Consider the following 12,301-nt stretch of genomic DNA (forward strand, 5'->3'; position numbering starts at 1 on the left):
TCTGTAGACCAGGTTGTCCTCAAACACAAAGATCCACCTGCCTATGTATCCCAAGTGCTGGGATTAAAGGCCTGCACCACCACTGTCTAGCTGAGATGCAGATGCATACATTTTAACAAACAGAAATCCCATAAAAACACAAAACCAGAGGCTATAAAATATAAGCAAAAGACTTGCAAGGTTTAAAAACAAAAGACCAGACAAAGCATTACAAGATTACAAGTATCTCTTATTTCAAATACTAATCCAAAAAGATTTCATTTTTCTTATTTGTTATTTTGCTGTATGTGTCAGTCCTATGCCTATTTCAGGAAAGCCATCCTTGAGCAGAGAGTCTTTGAAAGTTGCTCCCTGGATGATCTGTCCTTGCATTGCTAGTTAATGTGACTTTTCTTTGTCATATCATAGTGTTCTTTGAGCTGTCACATTTTAAAATCAGGTTATACATAACTATATATCTAACTTTTACTTGTAGAATCAGATCTGAAGGTTCTTTTTGTCTTCTACAGTACTGGCAAAGAACCCAGCAGCTCACATAGTCATGGTAAGTGCTCTACCACTGGGCTACACTGGGCTACACCCTCCAGCACATTCCCTTATTGCTTTATTGAGATGGGATCTGCTATATTGCCTGGGCTGGCTTCCAATTCATGGTTTCAAGCTTCTCATTTTTCTGAAGAGTTAGAACTATGAACAAGTAACTTTGTATACAGTTAGCATGAGGACACTTTTCTTTTTTAGTAAGCTGAGTAAGTGACTGAGATGCTCATACAGACTGTAAAACATTTTTATCCAATGGGCCTTGCTATGGTAGCAATCAAACTATTATTCACTCTGGTCTGACCTCAGCATGAGCCCCATGGCTATGCAAGCATGCTGCTGGAAGGCTGGCAATGGCTCTTCAGTAGAATGATGTGGATACTAGTGTTCCATTTGGCCTACAAAGTATTATTGTTTTTTAATTGTAAGATATTTCAAATATACAGAACAGCACAGACAATAATGCAATAAAAACTCACAAACCCACTACACAGTCTAACAATCCGATCATGGTGCCATATTTATTATAGATTTTTATTAAAGCCATAAAACACCACAGATGTAACAGAAGCCCCTTGGGTACCCTTCCTCTCTTCCACAATCTTTTCCTCTCCAGGGCTAACAACTAGATTTAGGGCTTACCATTATAACCCATATTTCACTAAACATGTATTTATTCAAGCATTGCATTTAATGTCATTTTTAAACAATATATATATATGTATATATATATATATATGTTATCAGATTTTGTATGGTTTCATACTTGGGCAAGTGTTAAAAACTGAGAAGTCTCGTGCAGAATCATTTGTTGGCTTCTCTTGGAACGATGTGAAGATCTGGGAATACCGGAGCGGCTTCCTGGCATGAGAGTGAGGGGTGCTGAGCCAGCATCTTTGGCATGACATGGTCCCTCTGCTCTCACTGTGTAGACATATGTGAGTGCACCTGGATGGCTCCTTTGATACAGGCCTGGCCACCAGCTCTCAGTCTTTTCCATCAGAGTCCTTTCTGTTCTCCAGTGTCATTTCTGTCTCTCACTGTCAAATGATCACAGCTCTTGATGGGTATCTAGTGGCCTTACCCGCTGTCACCCCCACCTCAATTCCATTTTTTTTTTTTTTTTGTAGTGCTAGAAATACAATCCAGGCCCTCATATACCCCTGAGCAGCCCTCCTTTAGTTTTTGCTATTCCTAAAAATTTCTGTTGGAAAATTGAGTTTTTCATTAGTGGCGTAGAGATGGCTCAGCAGTTAGAGTGTTCACTGCTCTGTAGAGAACCGAAGGTCCGTTCTCAGCACCTATTTCAGGCAGCTCACAACGGTGTGTCATTCCACATCCAGAGCATCTCACACCCTCTTTGGTCTTCATCAGCGCCCCCCCCCCCACACACACACACGCACATGCACGTCATTCTTTTAAAAAGATTTTGGCAGTCAATAGTAAAAGCACTTACTTATTTGGATGGCAGACTGCCTAATAATATTACTCCTTTACACAGGGTTTGTTTATGTGACCCAGGCCTGCCTTGAGCTCAGGGGCAACTCAAGTGCAAGGATTATAGGAGTGAGTTTTTATTATTTCTTTTCCAAAATTTTCTCTTCAAATCACTTTCTATTGTGTTTTATACTATATACCTACCTGGCACTTATTTATCCTTGGCCACAGTTTTCCAAATGGACATATGACTTAAGATTTTGATTATTATTTTTTACTAGGATGTTTTAGTAACTTTCGAGGGGGTAACCAGGGCTCCAGAAGTCTGGACACTGAGTAAAGTGAATTTTATTATTTCATTTGATTCTTTCATTTTTGTTTTAATACAGGGGCTCACTACCTAGCTCTGGCTAGCCTGGAACTGACTATATAGGCCAGGCTGGCCTCAAACTCAGAGAGTTCTGGGATTAAAGGTATGTACTATCACGTCCAACCAGTCCTTTAGTTCTTAAGAGCTGAGTAAGTTTTGTCTTCTATTGTCCTATGGCAGCTAGCAAACCACTTATACTTCTGTAGTTCTTAAAAATATATTTACTGAATGAGTGGTAAAAGATATAACTCAATGTTAGAGTGCTTGCCTGAATATACAATGCCCTAGGCTCAGCCTCAGCATTGCTTGTTAAAAGAATATTGCTTCCAGAGACCTATAAGGATAACCTCAGCTAACAACCTGAGCAACAGTGGAAAAGCTACCTTAAATGCCCTTCCCTGATACTGAGATTGATAACTAACTTACATGCCATCATAGAGCCCTCATCTAGAAGCTGATGGAAACAGAAGCAGACATGCACAGCTAAACAGAGCCGAACTCCTGGAATCCAGTTGTAGAGAGGGAGGAGTGATAAGAAAAGGGGTCAAGACCAGGCTGGAAAACCCCACAGAAACAGCTGATCTGAAGAAGGGGAAGCTAATGGACCCCAGACTGATAGCTTGGAAACCAGCATTGAACTAACTCAGATCCCCTGAACATGGGTCTCAGTTACAAGGCCTGAACAGTCTAAGGGACCTCTGACAGTGGAACCAGGATGTATCCCTGGTGCACAGAAGGACTTTGGGAGCACATTCCCTATGGAGGGAGACTCCCTTAGCCTAGAGGTAAGAGGGAGGGCCTAGTCCCTACTCCAAATGACTTGACATGTTTTGATGATCCCTCCTGGAAGGCATCACCCTCCTGTGGAGTGTGTGTGTGGAGGGGGAATGGGATGGGAGGGGAGTTGGGGGGGCATGGGAGGGAGGGAGGAAGAGAGAACTGGGATTGATATGTAAAATAAGAAAAGTAATAAATACAAAAATAACAATCCTTCCAAATTAAAAAAAAAAGAAGGAAAAGAAAAAAAAGGCTATTGTTCAGTTAAATTGTACTTTACATATCTCCCTCCTTGTAAGTGAGTTTAACTCTTAGCCTACATGTAACCCATGCTGCCTCTCCTGATGATGGCCAGGTCCAAAAGAAATTCTAGGATCTTTCGGCATTGCAGATACCTGTTACAGAGTCCATGCTGGCATCCTGGGTCTTCTCACTCTGACCCCTACTTCTCCAGTTCATGGGGTTTCGTTCCCCAAGCTTCATATTTGTATATAACTCTGCCATTTTCACCATGTACTCTCTTGCCCACCTCCCTTGGTCCTCTGCTCATTGCTCTCTATCCCCCATCCTCTTTCCATCCCCCCTCTCCATTTCCTTCCTTCCTTCCCTCCCTCCCTCCCTTCCTCTCTCCCCCTCCCTCTCTCTTCATATACTCTGGACTCTTCCAGATGCCTCTGGCTGTACTCTCTCTCCCATATCTACCTTCCCATCAACCAAACCTTGGAGTGGTCATGTCCTTACTTATACAATGATGAGCTGAGATTCTTGCAGGGAAGTCAGAGCTATAACAACAGACAAATGTTAATCGATGTTGGCAAACACTTTTTTTTTTTTTTTTTTTTGTGACAGTAAAGGCCTTGGGATGTCTTTGGCATTTTGAAGATTCTGAAGATGGGAAAGATAGACCACACAGCTTGAGAAAGCACTATTTCATACTTAGGGAATGAAGTCCTGTTGGTTCTTAGAGACAACAGTGAGCAATCAAGTCTCTCCTAGTTGTATTTTGATGCTGATCTGTATGGGAGGCTTTGGGTAGATGATATCATAAAAGTAATATGTATGTCCCATTCTTGTGCTTTAGCAAATGGACTAATAGCTAATTACAGATGCCCTTCCCATGGGTAGACTACGCTGGTATGGCTTCTAGGGAGCTTGCTTGCTATTCTAGAACCTAAATTATGCTCAGAAATTTCTGTGATTAATGAGTAGACATTAATTGTCACCTGAGTTATTTTGTGTATAACATAAAATCCAATAGAAAGTTGATATCAACAGCTATTTGGAAAATAAGTGAGAACACATGCCTTGAAGCTGCTATAATTCACATATATTTATTTTAATAAATTACATGTGATGAATTGAAAGGGCAATGTCTTTGTAATAAATCAGTTAGTTTTTGGAAACAAGTGCTCTGACACCTTAACATGACACTGTGTTGAAACTAAAAATCAAACCATACCTGCTTTGGACTTTGGGTAACAGTTTGCAGGTTGCTTGTATATGTGACATATCTGTGCAAGGTGGCTTGGACTTCGCAGTTGGAAAGGTCCACATATTCTTGTCTTTTTGCTTGTTTTTATTTTTGTTCTTTTTTTCTTCTCGGAGACAAGGTTTCTACTGTCTAGCCCAGGCTTGCCTCTTGCTTTAGCTCCACAAGTCCTGTCATTCCCTTCAATGGTGGCATGGCTCAAGTCAATCCTCCCCTAACTTGATTATGGCTGTGGCTTTCCAGTCTGTCTCTCCACCTGCCTTGATACTGACTCTTCACTCTGATGCTTAAGAGATGTTTTGGTAAATTCTTTTTGGAAGCAGGGTCTTTGTGTAGCCACAGCGGGCCTCCGGTTCTCTTTTCCCTTGCCTCGGCTTCTGCAAAACTTGTGATTACTCATGGCTGGGCAATACCTGGCTTATACACTTTAAAAGTTTTACAGATCTGGAGAGTGGTGGAACACTTGCCTAGCATGTGCAGGGACATTGCTGCAAATAAAATAACAATATAAAATGAAAGATGATGGAAAGTGTCACTGTCATGTACCTAATATTTACTGTGTATGCTGTGTGACACATGTCAATTATGGCCTGGGTACCCATCACCATATGACAGGAACAAAAATTCTTGTCCTTGGGGACTTATCTCTGTTATAATCATCAATGCAAGTATCTACTTCAACCCTACAGATTTTATTACAGTATTGGTAGATATGACAGTAATAGTGTTAGCATCTTAGTATTCTAATATTTAATTGGAGCAGCTTACATTTTCAGAGGTTTAGTCCATTATTGTCATAGTGTGACATGATAGTGTGTAGGCATACATGGTTGGTGCTGGAGAAGGGGTTGAGAGTCCTACATCTTTACTTGCAGGCAAGAGGAAGTAGTCTGAGACATTGGGTGGTATCTTGAGCATATATGAGTCCCCAAAGCCCACCCTGACAGTGATACATTTTTTCCAACAAGCCCACACCTATTCCAACAAAGCCAAACCTCCTAACAGTGCCATTTCCTTTAGGGGGCATTTTCTTTCAAACCACCACAGTATGTAAAGTTTGTTTTAAAATATTATGCACCAGTCATTATGAAAATTATACCCCAACAACTTGCATAGAATTTTTGTTTAACCAGGATGACTCTACACAGGAGGAAACTGAGACTCAGTTACTTAAATTACAAAATCATAGTTTTTAAAAATTACTGTTTGCAATATTTGAAATTGAGTTCATTTTGTCAAGGCTAGGGCCTAAGATTATCCATTTTCTCTTATAAATAAATGACCTAATTTATAGACAATCGTTGCAAACTTAGTTTCATAATCAGTGGGACACTTAGCAATGTTTGGAGACATTTTTGATAATCATATCAGGGACACACTGATAAGTAGTGAGAAAAGGCCAGAATCCCTGGATCTATTGATGTTGCTGAAACAAAATGTCTTAAACTGGGGCCTTATAACAGTAGCAATTTATTCTCTATCTTGGATGCTAGAAAGTCCAAATATGGGAGCTGACAATTGTGTTTGTTATAAAATCTCAATTTCTCTTCCATAACTATTTCCTTCTAATTTCTTCAGTTGAGGCTGCTCAGTGGCAGACACTATAAAACGCGCACCCCCCAGATTTGATTCTCCAGACTGTAAACACACACACTCACATACACACTCACACACACACTCACATTCACGCACACTGGGACAGTTTGGGATGATAGAGGGAAAGGGCAAGCACAGGCATTTAGACTTTGAACAATTCTCCCTCTCTGAAACAAGGTCTCCCAGATATAGACCAGGTTGTCTTCAAACTAGCTATCCTTCTGCCTTTGCCTCCCAAGGGCTGAGATTGCAGGTGTGTGCCACCATGCTTGATTTTTCTCAGGTATCTTTTAAGGGGACCTTAGTCCTCTGAACAAGGATCTCTTTATAAAGAGCCATACATGCTCACCGTGCTCATCTCTCCCATTCTCCCAAGCAGAACTTTTAAAGGGAAAGAGGAAAAAAAAGATTCAATAAATATGATGTGTATTTTGTCAGATGAATTTATACTATTAGTTTAAATCCATGGACTGGGATTATGAATGTGAGGGATGGTTGGGGGACATAGGAGATAAATATGGAGCTGTTGAGACTGGTCACAGATTTGAATCAGACAGAGATCATTTAGTTTCCCACAAAGAATGACTGTTCCTATCACAGAGCAGCTGTCTCTTCCAGTGTCTTTCCTAATGGTTACCAACATGACAGCATGCAAGAGAGTGGTTGATGAACCCCCTCCTTCCAGGTAACTAAGCTTAAAGGACATCTAGTGTCAGGGGCCTTTGTCATCAGGCTTAAATATGAAGAAGAGAGCATGGCCTTTTAAAATTATATAAAAGCATGAGATTGAATTTGCAAGTTAATGTTTCCATAAATAACCAAGGAAACTAGTACTTATACTTAATAGTTGGAAATATAGGTAGTAAGAGGAATCCGATTTTGCCTGGAAATTCATCACTAAATTTAAATCGTGTTTCTGGTCAGTGATGCCATGAAAATACAAACAAATCTTTTTTCAATGCATTTAGGAATCGTTTAGTCAGCGATTTGAAAGCAGAGAGGGAAGATAAAGGTCCATTGTTTCTCTTTTATTTGTTTAGTTTTTCTCATTTACTTGTTTATTTATCTATTGGCCTTTCTCTCTCTCTCTCTCCCTCCCTCCCTCCCTCCCTCCCTCCCTCCCTCCCTCCCTCCCTCTCTCCCTCCCTCTCTCTCTCTCTCTCTCTCCAGGGATTCTCTGTGTAACAGTTCTGACTGTCTTAGAACTCCCTTTGTAGACCAGACTACCCTTGAACTCAGAGAAATCTGCCTGTCCATGCCTCCCCAGTGCTAGGATAGTTTTCTGTTTACATTTGAACCAGGGTTTTTGAACCTCAGCCATGTTTTGTGCCAGATGATTTTTTCGTTTGTTTTTCATGGTAAAGGTCCCTTCCCCAGCCATAATATTGGAGCTCTCATTCTTTCGTTGAAACCCAGTCTTCAGTTTAAAAGCACTAATAGCCTTGAGCTCATGAAAGTCCTTACAAAAGGCTTCCCTGGTTGCCATTTTGAAAGCAGTTGGCTGGGGACAGGTATCTAGTCTCTGACTAGGAAACAGTTGTTCTTTGTGGGTAGCAAAGTGATCTGTGTTTGACTCAGATTCCTGAATGATGTTTTCCTACCATGTCTAAAGGCTTCTGTGATCGAAAGTCAAGATATGACTTTGTAAGACAAAGTAGGGGGCATGCTTGTAAAGCAGTCCTTAGAAGTTCCTTAGATAGAATGGGAACAGCTCATGTAGAGGTAAACAGGGCAGACATGGCTTGGGATGAAGAGCCCCCCTTGTTCATCAGAGGCCTAGAGTTTGTTTACAAAGGAGTGTAGTCTATTTCTTGACAGAAATTAAAATGAATATACTTGCTTTCTAAAAATAGCATATCTGCATAAAAGGAAGCACACATTCAGCCTGTGAGCTGCTTTATCCTAACTCTTCCACAGTGTTCTAAGGGGTTAAATAAACATACCATCAGTTGGTATCACTGTTTTTGCTAGACAACTGGTTTTTCTTCTTGCAAAAGTCAACATTTCTTCTGAATTATCTTACATAAAGTTTAAGATCTTTACTCCTTTAAGAGTTTGAGGGAGTATCGCATGTGGCTTTGTTTTCTCAAACCTTACTGCCCCCTGAGACCCCATCAACCTAATGTCAGCCACAGAACCAATATGACTACTGAGTCACATCAGCATTCCAGCCAGAGACAAGAATCATTTCATCGTGGTCACCTCTGTGAGGGAATAGAGTTGGACATTCTAATGTGACACCTGCAATTAGAAAGATCTCTGGTTTTGCCACAGCTATTTTAAAGATGAGGTAATTTGGGGAGTGTTGAAAAAGCAGCATTTATTTAAAACTTTCCATTGCAGTTCATTTATGCCCCAGTAAGTTCCTTATGTTTTGTCAAAGAAACTTGCTGTCTGGCCTCAGGGTCTTAAAGGGTTAATGTGACTGTTCTTAATATTGAACCTAGGAAGTTTATTAGGCAGGCACTATACCATTAAGCATGGCATTAAGCACATAAAAGGTGCTGGAGGATGGAGTGGGGTGGGTGGGGTATAGAACCGGGAACCTTAGCAAGCTAGGCCAGCGCTGGGTTACACTCCTAGCCCCTCTCCATTTCTTGTTAACTTCACAGACCCTGACATCATCACCTTTCTGGGATCCAAGTGGGCTTTGAACAAAAGAGAAAACCAGGGACTTGGGGGGGGGAGGGGTCGGGTTTCATTTAAGAACAGTCCCGCGATATCATTCGGCAAGGTGCGAAAGGGATATGGCCAGGTAAAGCACCGGAAAGTTACAAGTCGGGTTATATTTTAACCGACGCCATGTAGGTGTCTCACTCGCTAACTTGTATAAGAACTCCAGGTTCCTGAGCCGGGGAGAGTTAGCCGGCCGAGAACCTGGCAGCCGTTCAACGACCCCGCCCTCGGAGTCCCGGGGTGTGTGTAAGAGGGGGGGGGGGCTTCTTCAGCAGAGCGATTGTCTAGGGCGGAGGCGCCCGCAGGGCAGGCAGGGAGCCGGGTGAGCCCCGAAAGCACCCCCGAAACCGGACGCACGCCGCCTCGCTCCTGGAAACTTCCCCGGCAGCGAGCAGGGCGGGAGGGGAGGGGGCGGCGGTTCCCCTCGGCGCCGAGAGCACCGCGCGCGCGAGGGTTCGGGGCGCGCGGCGGGCGCGGCGGCCGCCGCCTCCTCCCGTCCCCGCCTCCGCCGCGCAGCCTCCTCCCTCCGCCCGGCTCGGCCTCCGGCTCCCTCCCCTCGTGGCAGGCGGCGGCGGCGGCGGCGGCTGCGGCGGACGGGGAGGGCGTGCGCCGGCCGAGAGGTGTGGGCGACGAGGCTTGGGAAGTTTCAAGTGGAAGGTCGTCCGTCCGCCCGCCGGCGCGTCCCCTCACTCTCCTCCCGCAGCATCATGGCGGAGCCGAGCGGCTCGCCCGTGCACGTCCAGCTTCCCCAGCAGGCGGCCCCGGTGACAGCAGCGGCGGCGGTGGCGGCCCCGGCGGCCGCGACATCAGCACCGGCCCCGGCTCCGGCGGCGCCCGCAGCCCCGGCCCCGGCCCCGGCCCCGGCTCCAGCTGCGGCCCCAGCCTCGGCCCCGGCAGCTCAGGCGGTCGGCTGGCCCATCTGCAGAGACGCGTACGAGCTTCAGGAGGTTATCGGTCAGTGCCCAGGGTGCTGCGGGGCCGGTCCAGGCCGGGCGCCGACACTGGGCGGGAGTGGGTGCGGGATACGGTTTTCCTGCCTGCCTGCACGCCCGGAGGCAGAGCGGCCGGCTTCGGGGCCTACCGGCTCCAACAGTTATTTTATTGTATTTTTTAATTTTTAATTTATCCCTTCCTTCTCTGAGCGCGGCTGCTGTAGGAGGAGGTGGCGCGGCGGATGTGACTCGCACTGCAGACGAGCTGCATGCTGCAAACTTTTATCTCCGGCATCGCCGGGGTGGCGGAGCTGGGACCCGGTAACGCCGCATCCTCCTCCCCCCCACCGCTCCGACAAGCGCGGGGGCCGCTGCCCGTGGCGGGTGACCACGCGGATGGGCTGCCGGGGCGGGGTGGGGATGCGGGGGCGCCGCCCTGGGCTTCTTCGCCCCCGCGCCGCGCCGGGTGCAACGCGTCCTGGGAGACCCTGCGGGCGCAGCCGCGCCTCTGCCTCTTGCCGTGACCTATCGGTGGGTAGCCGGTCCACGTAGTAGCGGCGGAGGCCCAGGCTCCTGCCCAGGCCAGGGAGGATGCTGGCCTTCCTCTTGACAGCCGCCGCCGCTTGCCGGTTCTGAGACCCGGCTCTGCGCGCGGTGTGCCCGGGTACCTGCCTCCCTCCTTGCGGGCGCGCCGCCTGCTGCTAGCCGCAGGGCCGGACAGCGGGCGGACGTGCTGGCCTCCTGCCCGGTGCCCTGTGCGGGGCGGATCGGCTGGGATGAAACTCGAGGCTGTCCGCGATCTGCGCCCTGCCTTTCGGTGTCTCCTAGGTAGCTCACTAATATCTTATCTTACATTTTTAACTACCTGGCAAAGTCGAAAGGCAAGAAGCCAGCGTTTATTTCTTTGAGCCAAAGAAATAACCAGGGGATTGTGTTCTCCTCTAGCTGAGTGAGAACCTTACCTACAAGATCATTCAGTTAAAAGTTTTGTCACTGAGCCATGCTGCTAGGCAAAGTGCCCCCCCCCATCCCATCATGTAACCACATGAACTCTGCACCGGGGATGTTGCTGCCCCATAGTATTGATGTTTAAGGAAGAAGAAGAAAGAGAAGAGAAGAGAAGAGAGAGAGAGAGAGAGAGAGAGAGAGAGAGAGAGAGAGAGAGAGAGAGAGAGAGAGAGAATCAAGTTAACTTTAATTTTTTTCCTTCACTTTAAAAGATTTCTGGATTTTTCCTCCTTGAAAAGTTAAAATTAGTATAATTTCACTGAGCACTCAGAGGAGCCACTTGTATTTCCTGTGTGAATGAGACTGCCAGAAGGGTATACATGTATATGTATACGTATATATTTCACTGGCAGAGGTGCTCACGCGTACACGTGTGTGTAGTGATAGTGTAGGTTGATGAATGCAAAAGAGGCAAATAGTCCTTATAGACATTTGTGGACAGGATTCTTTTAGTATATTTCATAACTTTTAGCTAAAGACTCTAGGGATGAATGTTCATGACACTGTCAGGATTTAATACCCCAGGAGCTTTCAAAGCCCAGAGTCCTCAATGAAAACTGTTTTTGACCATCACATAAGTGTTTTCACTCTGAGCTTCTTTGCCACTTCCCATATTCTTGCATTCTCCCAGCAATTATACTGGGCCTCTACTGTCCCTCAAAGGCTCTGATGTCCACCTGCCACCTTGGCAGGTTCTTCCCTTTGAAGACCCACCATACATACACACATGAATACACACAGATAACATATATTGATGCTGATGACTGAATCGGGGACATTACTACTGAGGTAAGGCTTCTAGCCCCAAGGGATCTCCTTTGCCTAGACAGTCTTGTTCAGCTTCCAAGGCCAACGTGTCTTCCCAGAAGCTTTGCATTTCTTCTTGGTCACAGTTTGGTGGGCCCTTCTGCCTCCCCCCCTTATATACTAAACCTTTTATATATCTAACTAAACCTTTATATACCTAACCTCATAATTTTTAATTGCTAGTTTGAGCTCTTAGGGCCTTCCAAGTTCTCTGCATTTTGGTGGTTAGTAGCAATACAAGGATAAATAAACAATGTTGCCTGTCCTTAAGAACTTTATGAGTTAGGAGGCAAGGATAAATGGTCCTTTAGGGTGTGCTGAGAGAAGCTGGGGTGAAGGGAGGCAGATGCTCTTCAGAGCAGAGTCTGATAGGATTGCATCCTGGCTTTGAAGTCTGAGTAGGAGTTTGTTAAGTGCTTGCTTATTTATGTTGCTGCTTTCCCTAAGCAACAGGGATCCCCCTATCTACAACTCAGAGCCGGTTGGTCTCTTCTACCATGCAGGTTTCCTTAGGACCCAGAGCAGTTTACACATAACTCATTTATATTCTTATGTGGTTAATCATTATGGTTAGAATGTAAGCTTTGACTTTGGAAACAATATTTTGAGTTGGACCCTTTTGTGAACTAAGGGATAATATCTTTTTGGTATAAGTAAGATTAATTGCCA

At 45.2% G+C, this 12,301-nt stretch overlaps 1 protein-coding gene across 5 annotated transcripts in view; it reads left to right on the forward strand.

Moving 5' to 3' along the window:
• Positions 1 to 9,025: 9,025 nt before the first annotated feature.
• Positions 9,026 to 12,301, forward strand: part of Stk39 (serine/threonine kinase 39) — a 271,845-nt gene continuing 268,569 nt past the window's right edge. For 4 of the 5 annotated variants that reach the window (XR_007834539.1, XR_007834540.1, XM_051184542.1 and 1 more), the window contains exon 1: positions 9,457 to 9,839. Coding sequence is in view for 2 of the 5 variants with exons in the window: in XM_051184542.1 (XP_051040499.1) it covers positions 9,593 to 9,839 (247 nt within the window). In the remaining 3 variants the exon portion in view is untranslated. Of the gene's footprint in view, positions 9,126 to 9,456; positions 9,840 to 12,301 lie in introns of those variants that run through there. The other variant, XM_051184544.1, reaches the window with a different exon arrangement.

This window comes from Phodopus roborovskii, unplaced genomic scaffold (assembly GCF_943737965.1).
Source record: "Phodopus roborovskii unplaced genomic scaffold, PHOROB, whole genome shotgun sequence".
NCBI classification, from domain to species: domain Eukaryota; kingdom Metazoa; phylum Chordata; class Mammalia; order Rodentia; family Cricetidae; genus Phodopus; species Phodopus roborovskii.